The sequence below is a fragment of the Gymnoscopelus braueri genome, assembly GCF_963280865.1.
Source record: "Gymnoscopelus braueri genome assembly, chromosome: 3".
Lineage (NCBI taxonomy): Eukaryota > Metazoa > Chordata > Actinopteri > Myctophiformes > Myctophidae > Gymnoscopelus > Gymnoscopelus braueri.
The window spans coordinates 11,422,593-11,437,938 of NC_137612.1; the positions used below are offsets into that span (position 1 = coordinate 11,422,593).

Below are 15,346 nucleotides of genomic sequence, written 5' to 3' on the forward strand. Positions count from 1 at the left end.
CACATTTCTAAACATTGCTCTCTTTACATATGATGTACAGAACTTACTTCAACCTGACTTAGGCACAATAGAAAGGACATGAAAGTTTTACATTTTGTTCTTTATATTGCCTCTTCCATTGTTCACAGTTCATTATCCAGTTTCAACCTGGCAACCGTATTTTGGGCATGTTACTATACTGTAGGTGAAATCTTTCAAAAACTGCAAATATTGTTGATCTACAAGCTCACGTGTTGCGATGCACATGCGAGCTTATAGATGCTATTCGTCGTACCACTTAGGTGGTTAAATCATTTGAATATTATGGCCCAGCAGATTACTTACATGTACTGAATACAGCTTTCTGATTGACCTAATCTTTGTTTGGGGCTGATAACATTTTATATCTTTTTTATGAAGAGTATGAATTGGAATCTTAGCTTAACTGTGTCCGTCCCCTAGTCCTAATGGCATTTACTTACGTCATTGCTGAATGTTTAATTTTAAACATCAATTTAGGTTACTTGCTTGTGTTATTTAACAGATGTTGGAGCCTAGAAGCAGCTTATGCATACTACACAATAAAGTCCTGAGTTGTAACTTAATTTGGTGTTAAATTAACACAGGATTTTGCTGTACATATACCATGTACGCACAGCTCTGGGTTTGTCTAGTACCCAATATCCTCCATTGTTACCCTCCACTGCATATTCTAATAAAACCTAATGAAAAAGAAATGTCATTAGATGGTGTTGAGTTCATTCAGCCAACCCATTACTAGCTTGATTACAGATTAAGAAAATAATTGCCATCAAGAGCCCAGAACAGCTACTGTAGTGCCCTAAAAAAAAGTGTATACAGGAACGCGAAACATTGAATCGTTTTGTCTTTTTAATCATTATTGTCAGGCAAAACCCATAGGACCGTTACATTTATGACGGATATTCTTACAGTACAAGACAAAACTCATGGAGATCAGAGCCAGTGGCAAGGCCAAACCTGACCACTAAAAAGTAAGACATTCAGCGTCATTAGATTGTTCCAACTTTACATACAGGTCACAAATGAATCTTGCATTTGACTCATCAAACACGGCAAGATTTTGAGTCTTGATTACCTAGCACATTCTAAAGACCTTGATAGAAACAGCAGAGTAGAAAATAAAACATTGTATAACAAGCTGAAGAATTCCTGATTTTATCGTAATTTCCTGTCAAGATGTAAGACGTACAATATATTGCTTTCAGGTGCTTTCAACTCAAATCAAATGGGTACCCAAAGTCTCCCAAAACACATTCTTCAATATTTCAGTCTGTCCTTTGACACACGTTTGATCCCCTGGCATTAACAGAGATGTGGCTACTACAACCAGAGCCTTGACTTGTGTAACATTAAAAAGAAAAAAGAAAAAGTGTGTCTGTGTGTGGGGGGGGGGGGGGGGGCAGCTGCCATTGAACGAGGATGAAGGAGCTAATAAATGACAATCACTAATAGGACCAGCCAGCAATGTTAGCCCTCCTCAAAAGTGCAGCTTTCCGTCGGGTAACCGTTTGACACTGAAAACGTTTCGCATTTTTTCATGACAAAAAAAAAGGAAACACACATACGGTATAATGTCTACATCAAATCTATTCCTGTTCATCATGGTAACCCAGACCAAGGCCTCAAGACTAAGACACAGTATCCAGTCACAGCAGTACAATTGAGGAGAGGGAAAAGTTGAAATACAAATGACACAGGGATGAATACTAAAATGCCATTGGCTGACATTTCACAATGATTAAACATATCCAACGGAAGGCAACATTGGTTCTGGAGTGTGGTCTGTAATAAAGACCAAGAATCATGACGATCCTACACAATTAATAGCTATATTAATAGCTACAGCTAAATCTAACAAGTCAGACAAATAGTAATTGGTTGGTTTAATCCACAAGGAAGCTATTCAACAATACTGAATTATGTTATGTGCACACAGGCTAGTTTAAAATGTAGAACTTTGGGATCAAAATATACAACTGAGCATAATATACACTCATTCATGTAGACATAACATCATTGGAATGGCTTTGGAGGCTGAAGTATACCAAACTCCAGAATCAATATTGCCTTTCAGTGCTCTTAAAGAAGAGTATCTGGACATTTCCAGACTCCACAGATATGAGCCTGATTGTTTAAAACCTGTATACACATCATGGTGACACAGGCTAAGAGAAAAGTTGGATCTGCCTTCACAGTCTTCTGGCCAAAGACCATTTAATAAATCAATGTCCCACAGGCCTTGGCTGAGAAACCTGCGACCTCATTTAAGGAAGGTTCTTTAACACGTGTTTTGTGCTTCCAAGCAAATCTAAGCCAAAGTTGTACTTCATGAAAATTACAATTTCATTTTAAAATGGCATTTTTACCTTGATAATTGAAAATTTCAGTAATATAAAAAGTACAAACGTTTTTCTCACTACCAATGGGTATGTATACTTCTGATCTAAGTCTCATTACCCCCCCCCCCAAATGTGATGAACTAGACTACTAATATTTCTGGTAGGACCTTAATTACATATTTGTTTTAGATATCATCATTATTATTGTATTTTAGCATTTGTCAAAATTTACTGTATATAAAAGAATCTCGGACAGAGTCAAAGAATACTTTCGTTAAATGCAGCCCAAGGTTCTGGTGTTATGGTTGACATCACAGACAGAGAGGCCTAGGCAGACCTCTGGGTATAGAAGAGAATATAGGCCTGAGTGTTGCAGACTTCCTCCACACTGCAAACGTTCATCTCAGAGTCATTACAGTGGACCCAGAAACCTGAGGACATAGAGACACTGGTGAGACACTGGTAAGACACTGTAACCTGAGTCGTTGCTTTTCCTGTAAAAGGAAAGGTGACTCCACCAAACAGACTACTTCAGACTACAACAGATTACAACAGCCCGGCAGTCTGTTGGCATTTAGTTCACCACAAACTGTCGGCCGACATTAATGAGGACTCATTTTTACAGGCTGTGTTGCCATGTTTTGTGAGAGAAATAAGCAACGAGGTCTAGGAAAACAAGCCCAAAAGAAGCAACTTAGGCCACATGAGCACTTTGAACCTATATACGGCTATTTGAAAATAACAGATCCACAAGCTTGTCTATTTTCAAAAAACTCTTGCAATAAAATGTGGAATATTTGGAATATTTTTGAAACATTCTAACACAAATGCACAAAACATTATGAAAATATTTGAGAACCACTGGTTCAAATAATAATTAAAACAAGCCTAAATAAGCAACTACACTTTAACAAACCCAAAAAACCACAACTACCAACTTTACAGAAAAAGAAGCCCAAAGTTGCTTATAATAAGCCGACAGGAGGCAACAACCGTTTCTCTACTCGTGCTTTGATCCACTTCACTACACCACGGCTAACGACGGCTCTCCTGGTCGGGACACGGCCAAATCTGCTCGGTTGTTCATCGACGGTAATCTAGAAGTCCCGACCCGACGACACGGCACTATCTACAACAGGTTGTCGGCAGGAGACACTTTCCATGAATTCAAGGCTTCACAGGTCAAGTAATTGTTAGAAAAAGTTATTTTGAGGGTGAAGTATTCCTTTAACCACTTCAACCCTATCATCCCTATTCTAGGGGGATTTTTAACTCAAATCTTTGCTTCTCGGGGTCCCTGGAAATATTTTGAGATGGGGGTCCGCGGCCAAATACATATAATTTTGGGGGTCCTTCACGTGAAAAGGTTTTGAACACACCACTGTACCAACATAAGTTCTTTCAGAAAACTGTTTTTAGAAGATTTTTTAAAATCAGCCTCAGGTCTTAATGTGTTAATTGATTAATAGAATCAAATCAACAAAAGAGACAGTAAAGTAGCTTCTTTCTCACCTCCTTCTGTATTGTAGCAGTATGCAGTGTAGTGCCCTGAGCCAAAGCCTTTACCGTGATGCATAACCACAGCAGACAAGTCATAGGTGTAGCCCCCTCTGTGGACAGAGTGACCCGAGCCAGTACAGCAGTAGGGTTTGATGTTCAGAACCTGGTCAAAGGCCACGTGGACACCAATCTTCTCCCTGTGGTTCCGCCCCGACCATCTGCCATGGGACAGGGACTGGTTAATGTTACTTATTGGTTCTCAAACTGAAACAATTTCAATTCCAAGGACAGGGTACCCCCGTAACTATCAGAGTGTACAAATGGAACCAAATGGATCCATAAGGGTCCATTTGGTTACACTCTCAAGAGTTACAGACCTGTGAGGGTCCATTTGGACTGGGGCTGGAACCCATTTTGAGAACCACTTATGTGACTTTTTCCTGTATTAGAGTATTCTGAAAACTAACACAGCTGCATTTCTATTTCTAGGACATTATTTTTTTTCATAACTTGATAAACTAGAGAGTTTCTTGAGGTACTTGCCTGAAGCGTTTGAGGTGCAACCGTAGAACCTGAGGTAAACGGTAGATCAGAAGCTGCTTACACGCCTCTGACAGAACTAAGGGTTTGTGGGAAGATTTCCGTCTTCTTCCTGTGATGTTAGAAAACAATGAAAGTTATTCTGTAGATGAGTAATTCGGAGAAGCAGTTTTTGTAAATGTATAAATACTGTACAGAGGAAATCCTACCAGAAATAGGAAAGGCATTGGGAAAAAATCGGATAATTAACCATTTTGACATAGTGGCCATTTTGCAATTACATCATACTTGAGCCGAGCGTGGGAAACAACCTGGTATGGTGATGTAAGAGCAAAATGGCTGCTGTGTGAATAAGGCAAACACTGGTTTGTCCCAGACTGGTTTGTTTAGTGCTTGTACCCCCTTGTTTTGAATGATTCGTTATGCAAGGCAAGCTTTGAGAACAGTCACTCAAATGTCGTATTTAACCAAATACAAGCCTTAAATCAGAAAACTAATTGTAATGCATTTAATACCTTTTATGGACTACAGGACACTCAAATTAGTTACAAGAAATCAGCAAAAAATTCCGAACAGCAACCAAGACAATGCTGAAGGATGAAATCCGTAAATTCTGATATACATGAAAAATGCTTTAAATTTAGCTTCCTACTAACTGTTGCAGTGATTGCAGGCATAGATGCTGCCTTCAAGGGCCTCCGTCTCAGTAAACTTGGCCAGCATCTCAGTGAGGGTGCAGCTGCGCTGGTAAGCCGTGGAGCCTGAGCCTTTTTCCATGCTGTGGTAACGCTCTGGAAACTCCAATGAGAGATCCCAGAATGGCTCAACTGTATTAGACTTGTGCTTACAGGACAGACATGTCACCTACAAAATGGAAGGACAGAGAGAAAACAGAAGAAAAAATAATTCAGTCAGTGACCACATCCATCCAAAATAATTCAGTACTGATGGCTAGTTATTTTTGTCCTGATGGTTCCACCTTTCAACATTTCAGCTTAGCAATCTTTATATATACTAGTCGTTCATAAATCTGGTACAGCTGAATGCTGATCAGAGCACTATGTCACGCAAAGCTTGGCAAATCAAATCCGGATGTCACGTTTGTGACATTTGTTGCCCAATCAAATCCGGGTGTTATGTTTTGAGATTTTTTTTGTGATGCCCACCCACCCACATGCTAAGTTTAATTTAAAGTTAAAGGTAGGGTAAGTGATATTTTTGGGTTAAAACAAAAAGTATTTTGTTAAAAGGTTAAAGCACTATATTCTGATAGTAATCATTACTATAGAGTGTTTGTTCAGTAACAGGAGTCTCCCCGTCTCTCCAGCTCTTTAATAAACAGAAAATACATTTTCTGGTAGGTGTCAAGATCTCAGCCAATCAGGAGAAAGTACCAATTTTTAAGCTTCATTTTTATAGTGTTCCAGTTCCAATTTTGTCTGCTCATTTCTTAGTGTCATCACTTCCAAATGTAATTGTTTAATCTATATCCTGATTGAGTTCTCTATCCTGATTGGATAAAATTGGAAATGAAACTGAAACTGAAACGAAAATGCATTTTCTGTTTTATAAAGAGCTGGAGAGACATGGAGACTCTTTATATGGACAGGACACTCTATAGTAACGAGCACTATCAGAACATAGACCCATTTTGCAATTATTTGAATAATTGCAAATCACTTACCCTACCTTTAAGGTATAACACGAAATGTGCTATTCTAAGTCATAACTAACAATATACTAACAATAACTAGAAAGTACTGTTCCTGAAGAAACAGTGTGGGATCGCTAAGAATGTTGATGGTATTGGGTATTGATATTGTTAGTAGTGTTAAAGGTTTGAAAGGTTTAAAGTTCTAAAAGTTTGAAAGGTTTGAAAGGTTCTAAAGGTTCTAAAGGTTTGAAAGGTTCTAAAGGTTTGAAAGGTTTGAAAGGTTTGAAAGGTTTGAAAGGTTTGAAAGGTTCTAAAGGTTTGAAAGGTTTGAAAGGTTTGAAAGGTTTGAAAGGTTCGAAAGGTTTTAAAGGTCTACGGTTCTAAAGGTTTGTCGGTGTTGAATAGTGTAAAATGTAGTTTTCTAGGGTAAAATTGTGGTTGCTAGGTTCTGATAGCCGGTTGCTAGGTTCTAATAGGTGGTTGCTAGGGTCTAATTGGTGGTTGCTAGGGTAAAACAGGTGGTTGCTAGGTTAGAAAGGTGGTTGCTAGGGTCTAATCGGTGGTTGCTAGGGTATGATAGGTGGTTGCTATGGTCTAATATGGTGTTGCTAGGGTCTAATAAGCAGTTGCTAGGCTCCACTGTAGCTAAATAGGATTGCCCCATTGAAATGAATGGGATTTTTTTAGCAGTAAAAAGTGAAATATCTCTAAAAGTACAAATTATTTCAAAAATTCAAATGGTAGCCAATATGTCCTAAGTAGGCTGAACGTTATAGAGTTGGAACGGAGTTTCTAGCTAAAAGTATGAATTTCCCCATTGAAATGAATGGGATTATTTTAGCAGTAAAAAGTGAAATATCTCTAAAAGTACAAATTATTTCAAAAATTCAAATGGTAGCCGACATGTCCTGAGTAGGCCGAACGTTGAAGAGTTGGAACGGAGTTTGTAGCTAAAAGTATGAAGGACTAGTTAGGGGCCAAAAAACTGTCCCAAAAACGGTGAAGATAACAGTAGTGTGATCGCTTTAGCGATCCCACAACTAACAATTCACAACATTGCCCGCCTTCGTCCCAGCCTATCACACACTGCTACTGAGACACTCATTCATACCTTCATCACATCCAGACTCGACTACTGCAATAGCTATACGGAGTCACCACCAAGGTTCTCAAGAAACTAAAGTACGTACAAAATTCTGCCGCCCACCTGCTCACCAGAACCCGATCCAGGGACCACATCACACCAGTCCACTGTGACCTCCACTGGCTCCCAGTCAAGCACAGAATTCTAAATACTAATCACTAACTACAAAGCCCTCAACAACCAGGCCTCCCGCTTATTATAATAACGCTCCAAGATTCAGGGCCGTATTGACAGTTCCTAAGTCTCGCCTTGTCACAAAGGGCGACCAGGCTTTTGCCGTTCAGGCTGTGGAACTCACTGCCTGGGGACCTCAGGCAGGCAAACTCAGTGTCCCCTTTCTCTTTTCTAAAAACTCACCTATCACACAGCTTTTTCTTATTTCATGAACCGTTGCACTATCAATGCAATTAATTTCTGATCTTTATTGTATATATTAACTGTTGTTATTGTAAAGCACTTTGTTTTTGAAAAGGCGCTATATCAATAAAGTTATTATTACTACCTACCTACTTGGAACAGGTGTTTCTCAACTACTGAGATTGTTTGTAAACCGCTTGAGAAATACTATGAATCAGCCTACGAATCATTACAACATTAATTATTGATAACAACATATTAATGCTTGCTGACAATACTGTCTCTGATACCAACCATGTTCTGAAAAGTGAATATGAATCGTTACTATTACACAGGAGATACAAGGTTCCATGATTTAACAAAGTTAGACTGAGACACTCTTTTGTGCAACAGTCAATCCTGAAATTAAATATGGAACATTATCACAGGCCAAATGTACATTGAGGGGCCTCGTGAGAGAGGTAATGTTATGTTTTGCCTTCAGTGTTGCAAACAGTGCTACTGATGATGAACAACACATTTCAGTGCAATCCGACAACAAAGTATCATCAATCAACACATTAATGCTCACCTGACTGAGTAGCTGTCCATGAAAGATGGTGTTGAGAACCTTTAGCACCTGCTTGGAAAGCTTCCGCTGTGTGATGGGGATGACGATCCTGCGCTTGGAGCCCTCGGACTCCAGCTCCTGCTGCACCTTGTCCAACAACTCGCACAGGAACTCCTGCGCGTCCTGCTGGTCGTAACCACGGAAGGCCGGTATCAGGTTCCACACCGAGTGCAGCATGGCAAAGGGAGACACCAAAGACCACCGGCCCGACCACATGACCCTGAAAAGTGTGTGCAACTCGTGGCACAGAGACATCTGCTGGCGAGCAGAGGTTCTTGGGCCAGGCTCTTGGGGCTGGACCAGCTCTGCCGCGTGTAGCGAGGGCGGTGCACTTTCTCTGCTGCCCTCGGGCATGTCCGCGCAGCCCGTCTTCCCCACTCGTCCAAGCGGGCAACCGGACAGAGCTGCACTGCCGCCGCCACTGACCAGACCCCCTGGCACGCCCTTCACTCCCTGGGAGCAATTGGTCTTGGCCAGCAGCTCTTCAGTCTCGCACCCGTCCAATGTGAGGAAGCACTCCCTGAATTTCTGTAGGTGGCTCAGCACCTGTAATATAGAGTTCATGTAGCACGTGTTCCCCAAGTTGCGCAGACCGGTGACACCTCTTCGGCGCGTGGCCGCGTGGCTAAACCTCTTCAGTCTACCCGCCCTGCCGTTCTGCGAGGCCTTGCGCGACAGCGTGAGAAGGGGCGGCTTCTTGGGGGGAGGAGGTAGCCGTTCCGGAGGGTCGCGAAATTTGCAGGGAATGAGCATCGTGGTCAACCGAGGCCCCTGGATGAGGAGCCTGGCACTCTTCCTGGGAGGGACATTGTTAAGCTCTTCCATGAGTCTCTTTTTCACCTCTTTCTTTTGACGCCGGACTTCTTCCTTCTCCTCCTCCGTCTTCTGTGTGCGCTGGTTCTGCAAGTCCTGGTGTTTGCTCACCCATCGCTGGAGCATCTTCCCCAGAAGCGCCCTCCTCCTGTGCCGCAAGGCCATCTGCATGGCAGGCTGGGGCCCGCCCTCCCCGACCCAGGGAGTGCAGTCGCCCCCGACGGAGGAGCGCAGCGAGCGGCTCCCTGGACTGCGGACGGTAGAGAGCGCCCCTCTGAGGAGTTTGAGGTCACCCTCTGCATTGTCATTCAGCACATAGTCTCCACAGGCAAAACAGAAGACGTCCAGCTCACGCACCTCCATAGCCAGTGGGTGGTGCGACTCCTGGAAGTGTTTCAGGGAGTGCTCCTCCATGAAACGGCCGCAGGCCACGTGGGAGCACTTGAGGCAGGCCCATACAGAATCGGTGGTGCTGCAGTCTACGCAGCGCCATTTTTGTGGATTGAGGATGGAGTGGTCGTGGCCCAGGCGCAAGCGCCCCACGTGCTTACAGCGATCCATCTCTCCAGTTAAACATGTGGCCTCAGTGATAGGACACACGTCCCAAAGCCAAACAGCAACTCATTCTAATGGACGTTGTATTGGAAAAGAAAGGAGGAAAAAAAACATATTTTTTAGATTTAACACTGAGAAGACCACAAAGCCTAATCATAGCGCTTAGTAAAGATGTTATTAACAGATGTACTTACTCTGGGAATTCTTTGCTTGATCAAATTTAAGACAATATATTTTTTTATCCCTGTATTTGATCATCCATGTCCACAGTCACCACAGGCATTCACAGAATCAGTCTAAGAGAAAGGGATGACAAGAAGTCAACATTAAGTAATTTGCTCATCTATCAATCACTTTAGTTTCATACATCATAAGTGATTGGGATGCTGCTGGTTTTATGTGCAAGTTTCAAGGTGCAGCAGCTCAATTTGAGAACAAAAAAAAATCTGCCCATTCAAACATTCTCCATTGCACATTCAACATATCCAATTGCCGGTTGTTAATCAATGATTTGGGTTGTGAAGACATGCAATGGTGACTATATGCATTATCTTTACTCAGTCAGAGGACCATATGGCACACCAGCAGGAATTCTGCATTGGCGTCCTGCCAGACTCTTATTAGGACTGTATTAGAATTCGATCAAGATTCAGTTTGCTTTTGTGAATCTTATTTACAAGCTTATTCAGAAATGGTCAATAGTCATTCCCATAGACACAATTTGAAGATTTTGTTTAAAAAAAAACACAAACAGGTACATGTACACTTTAAATTGGATATGATTGAACAGAGGACATTTTATCAATTTGAGTTTGAAGTAAAGTACTGCTTGTGAAACCAGAAAACAAAATGCTTGATTGTACCTTTGCCTGTGCAGTGCTAAGCTGGCTAAATAATGATCGAGTATATTACAGCATGAAGGGAACAAATAAACGTGATTCTAGTAGTAAATTGCAAGGAACAAAACTTGATATATTATACACAATCAATCAATACTTATGAAGAACCATGGTAGGTTGAACAGGCTGCTGGATTTCAGTGGTACTCACTACTCATATAACTTGTTTACAATTACATTGTTTTGCCTAAGAAGTCAATAAAATGAAAAGTCTGGTTATTTGTTTATTGACTAAAGTTGCTACGGGGCCTTTTCGGTGAGAGGAACGTTTTGATCCCACGGAATGAGACAAAAAGCCGATTGGCACGTAACCATGACTATAAATGTTTATTGAAGTTTGTCAACATTCATTGATGGTTATAGGACCACAATGGAAACGAGTCCCCTGGACTTTTTTGTGTTATCCTTAAATCCTTTTAGCCTTCTATGTCTGACTGTACCTCGTGCTGTTTACATGTCTGACTAATACAAGTATACAATCAATCATAACACCACAGGAACTAAAATGAAGCGTCAGGCACTGGACCAATAACAGTATGCATGGATGTAATATAGGCCTAATAATTTCCACGAAAACATAATTCAAAGTTCTTTAACTGTTATGTTCAAAATGACCACACACACACACACACACACACAGTGGGGGACTGGCCTTGCACGCACGGACAGTGTGGGTCTACTTGCAGGGTCCTGGGCCAGTGCTTTCTTTGATTTAGTGTTTGCACAACATATTCTACAACATCCACAACTTTAAAGTCTACATTAAAACGCCACAGGCACAGTTTAACGTGCACCCATGTTATTATCATTGTTCATCTGAAGCTACCTACCTTGCACACACCACTGTGTGCTGCTACTCATGATGCAGCAGCCAGGGTTAAGCGTGTGTCTTATTAGACGCTATTGTTTTAATGCCAGTGTTATACCGTTATAATATTTTCTCAACCTTTCCATGTCAAACGTCTCACTGTTGAGAGGGGGTCCGGGGTGGTCGTGCTACGCTATGCTACCCACCACCATCACCATTTTTCAGTCGGAACAAAGAACAGCCACTCGAGGAACACTTAACAACTTTGCTGCTTCGAGGCAGACCAGACCCTGCATTAAGCGTTAAGTTAGCTAACATGGCTAACAGAAATAGCTGCAACAACATACATTAACATTGCGTTACGGGGAAGCTAACATTGTCATTAACAGGCGAGTTAATGACAATGTTAATTTTGTCCAAAATACAGACAGAGCCATTATGTCAGCAAAGAGATTGGTGTTCAATGTTATCAGCCTGAAGAACAGCAGCATGCTAGCTATGTGGCTAAAGCGCTAGCTCTGCTGAGGACAATCGAAGTTAACATCACTGTTGTTAGTGTAGCTTCACTGTTGTCGCTGCTTAGCTAGCTGGCTAATTACGTCGTTTTTTAGGCTAAAGACAGAAAATAAATTAAAATACCCCTCCGTGACATTCAATGCAAGCAAACTGGGAGATGGAATTACACATAGATCAGAGCATCATAAGCGGTCATACAGTGTGTAAACATGTGAGATACATAAACATAGCTACCGTCACCAGCTTCAACATCTCTCTCGTCTCTCCACTGAGCAGCAGGACAGGAGGAGCTGCTTGCTGCTTGTTTGCTGTCCTCACTCACTCACTCTCTCAGATTGAACAACCGAACTCTCTCACTCGGACCCACAACAGTTCTCATTGGACTGAGGGAACCAGCAGCAGCCACACGGTCATTGGAGGAATGGCGGATCACGCCTGCTCTGCTGGAGTTTCAGTAAACCAACAGCTTAGCCTTGGATCAAGACCATCAATGATAGTCTTGATGCTAAAAGTTTGAGAACCACTGCTATAAAATACATCTATGATAGTCTAGCATAGATGTATTTTATAGCAGTGGACTTTTTCATGTCAAGGACCCCCAAAATGATGTTCAGGAATTTTTTGCTGGGGATCCCGTCTCAAAAAATATTTTTGTGCCAGGATTTTTTTCAAAAATAACAGATCTACAAGCTCATAGCAACAAGCAGCATGAAGTGACACGCTATGAGCTTGTATACCTGCTATTTTTGAATAGCCAAAGTATAAAATATGGTTCAAGTGGTTAAAATGATTGTGATGCCATAGACTAGTTTTGTTGGGGACTCCCTGCACCCTGGTAACCCCCCCCCCCCCACCCCAAGGACCCCACTTTGAGAACCAATGTTTTATAGATTTCGACAAAGTAAAAGTCAAGACTCGATAAAATACATATATGATAATCTTGAACCAAGGCTACAACAACAACCCCCACAGAATATAACATTTTTATTACTTTTTCTCAGCTTTTAATGAAATGACGACACAGGATTACACCAAGTGATAAAAAAAAGAAATCGGGTGTTTTTTAATTCAATGAATATTCTTCATCGTCTTAAAACAAAACCTTTTTTCTAAATGACAAAACCCTAATTTCATGTTACTGACCTCCCCCTACTATCCCCCAAAATAACAAAACACCCCAATGTGTTTATTTTGTTTATTTGATTGCTGAAAGTCCAACAAAGATAACATTAAGCATGGATATACTCTTTAATGAGTTTCATCATCGTGTCAGGAACTTCCAGTCTGCTATTAGAACTTCTCGTTCCAGTCTCTTGTTTACACCACATATGCTGTAATCCATTTGTGGGCAGAGGGATCATCCAGGCACTGCAGTGTTCACTCTTCAAAAAGTCTTACGAGCTGTGATTAATACTTGGAAAACTGGCCATTGATCCATAGAACCATAATAAATAAGCAATATGAGCAAAGTCATCCGTTGCCATTGTGACTTCAACGCACATTGCTTCCTGGCATCTGTTGCTTACGAAGCTTATTAAACAACTCCAAGTACTGAGTCATGGTGTCAACACAGTCTGATGGCGCGTAGAGGCCCTCGGGTTTGGTGGCAAACACAGATGGAAGTTCAGGGACACTTGGACCAAGGAAGGTTTGCATGAACTCTTTCATTAGGTTCCAGCAGTCACCCGGAACCACGCAAGGACAGTATTCCACCTGAGGAAACGGAAACACATACACATACACACACACACACACACACACACACACAGTTACACCACAGAATTTTACACCCACCCACTATGTGCATGTTTATCAGTTCACCGTGTACACACCTCTACTGATATTCCCCTTCCGCTGGAGCTCATTGTTACAGTGCCAATCTTTATTAGGAAGTCACAGTAGCGATATCTGGAGCCCCGGCACTCCACCTTGTGCGCCTTGGCGTTCTGAAAGTGACTTTTAAGTTTCACCATGAGGACGTCAAAGTTTCCGTCTGCTGTGAGGCACGGGCCACCTTCAAATAGGGCAAGGCAGCTCAGAGGGGTCTCAGAGTTGTGCATCACATATAAGAGTTTGGTGGGTTGACCTGTTAAAGACAGCGTAATTAAGTTCAGTTAAAGTTGCCACAATGTCTAGCACAAATGTGCATGCCTGGCAACAAGCATCACAGATGCAGTGTGCAGTCTTCATACAAGTGATTTTGTAGAGGAAACAGGAGAGAAACTATGCATTATTTACCGCTGACATTTCCAGTGGGATGGTATGTCTCACAATCTACAGTAAAGCTTCCCTGCTTTATAGCACCCAGTAGTTCCAGTTTCTTGTGCAGTATGTCCACCGTGGCCTGGACACTCTTTCCCTCTGCAACAGGCACTTGGCAGACACTTGAAAGCACACGAAAACAGCACAATGTTACTACCGTATGTGCATAGCATGGAACAAAAACAAACACTAAATAATTCGGATACAGGATAGGTGGGCACTAGGTACATCTGGGCACCTCGATGTAAAATTGGCTATTTTGTCCTAAATGTTATATATATATATATATATATATATATATATATATATATATATATATATATATATATATATATATGAAAAATGGTGTCCTGTCCAGTAATGTAAATTATACATGATGTGAAAATGCACGGTACATCATTACCAGACTTTTATCCTTCAACTTGTTTATGCCCCAAAATGACAGCATTTATATGTTTTGTAGCAATTGGAGAAATATTATACCTTAATCGTTGTATGTATACTTTACTTAAAAAATAATATTTGGAAAATGTTAACATTTTGGAAAAAAATGCCAACTTAACATCGAGGTGCCCACTTCCTTGGTGCCCACCTATCCTGTTACCAATATTCCATGCAGATCAAAAGGTTTGTTTTGATTGATTGATGTACTTTATTTAGTAAGACATGAGAACAACAGTACATGGAAGTACAAATTCACAATACACGGTCTACTAAACTGGAAGACTCATTAAAGCACTGAGCTTGTTTACGATGAGATCCCCATGCACACAAATCAGGATGACATATAAGAGACAGACAGATACAGATACAGATACAGAGATGGTTCATGCAAGTATCCATGATGTGCAATAAAATAAGGCTGCACAATGCCCCCCCCACAGTTTGTGTATGCAGATTCGACGTTTCGATCAAGATCCTAGTGATCGAAACGTGGAATGTGCAGATTAAAATGATGACACAAAAGTGCCTTAAATAAATTGTTAAATGTTTTAGGTGAGCACCGCTATTCTAAAGCAATAAACTAAGTATTCAACTCACCATGTAACCCCCATTTCGCTCTACCGCCAGATGCACACTTTGTTAATTCCGACTAGCGCGCATGCGCGAGCGTGTAGCTGCCCAAAAAGAACAGATCTACAAGCTAACAGCCTGCTGACGTAGCTTGTTAGCTATGGTTGTTTGTTAGCTTGTAGATCTGTTATTTTTCAACTGGCGATACCCTGGAAGACTTCCGGTTAATATCGTTCTTTCTTTTCCGGTCCTGGAACACGGTGTCAGGTCTGCTTATTATAAGCGAATGTGGGCTTGTTTTTCTGTAAAGTTGCT

The 15,346-nt window shown here is 41.4% G+C and overlaps 2 protein-coding genes across 2 annotated transcripts; both read right to left on the reverse strand.

Annotated features, from left to right (window-relative positions):
• Positions 1 to 885: 885 nt before the first annotated feature.
• On the reverse strand, positions 886 to 12,123 carry usp49 (ubiquitin specific peptidase 49). The gene is made up of 7 exons (XM_080424617.1): positions 11,990 to 12,123; positions 9,728 to 9,829; positions 8,127 to 9,604; positions 5,057 to 5,264; positions 4,404 to 4,512; positions 3,873 to 4,078; positions 886 to 2,791 (listed from the first exon to the last, which is right to left on the reverse strand). Exons 3-7 carry the CDS (start codon positions 9,537 to 9,539, stop codon positions 2,688 to 2,690), a joined length of 2,040 nt encoding a protein of 679 aa, XP_080280743.1. The 5' UTR covers positions 9,540 to 9,604; positions 9,728 to 9,829; positions 11,990 to 12,123; the 3' UTR covers positions 886 to 2,687.
• Positions 12,124 to 12,791: 668 nt separating this feature from the next.
• Positions 12,792 to 15,207, reverse strand: med20 (mediator complex subunit 20). The gene is made up of 4 exons (XM_080425273.1): positions 15,059 to 15,207; positions 13,994 to 14,139; positions 13,588 to 13,841; positions 12,792 to 13,468 (listed from the first exon to the last, which is right to left on the reverse strand). The coding sequence occupies exons 1-4, from the start codon at positions 15,070 to 15,072 to the stop codon at positions 13,247 to 13,249; spliced, it is 636 nt and encodes a 211-aa protein (XP_080281399.1). The 5' UTR covers positions 15,073 to 15,207; the 3' UTR covers positions 12,792 to 13,246.
• Positions 15,208 to 15,346: the final 139 nt, after the last annotated feature.

Coding starts and splice junctions, on each gene's coding strand:
- usp49 (XM_080424617.1), bottom strand. CDS start 9,539: ATGGATCGCTGTAAGCACGTGGGGCGCTTGCGCCTGGGCCACGACCAC. Junction 4,513..5,056: donor TGCCTGCAATCACTGCAACA/GTTAGTAGGAAG, acceptor CTAACATCACAG/GAAGAAGACGGAAATCTTCC. Junction 4,079..4,403: donor TTGCACCTCAAACGCTTCAG/GCAAGTACCTCA, acceptor GTCCCATGGCAG/ATGGTCGGGGCGGAACCACA.
- med20 (XM_080425273.1), bottom strand. Junction 13,842..13,993: donor TCCCACTGGAAATGTCAGCG/GTAAATAATGCA, acceptor TGTCTTTAACAG/GTCAACCCACCAAACTCTTA. Junction 13,469..13,587: donor GAAGGGGAATATCAGTAGAG/GTGTGTACACGG, acceptor CCGTTTCCTCAG/GTGGAATACTGTCCTTGCGT.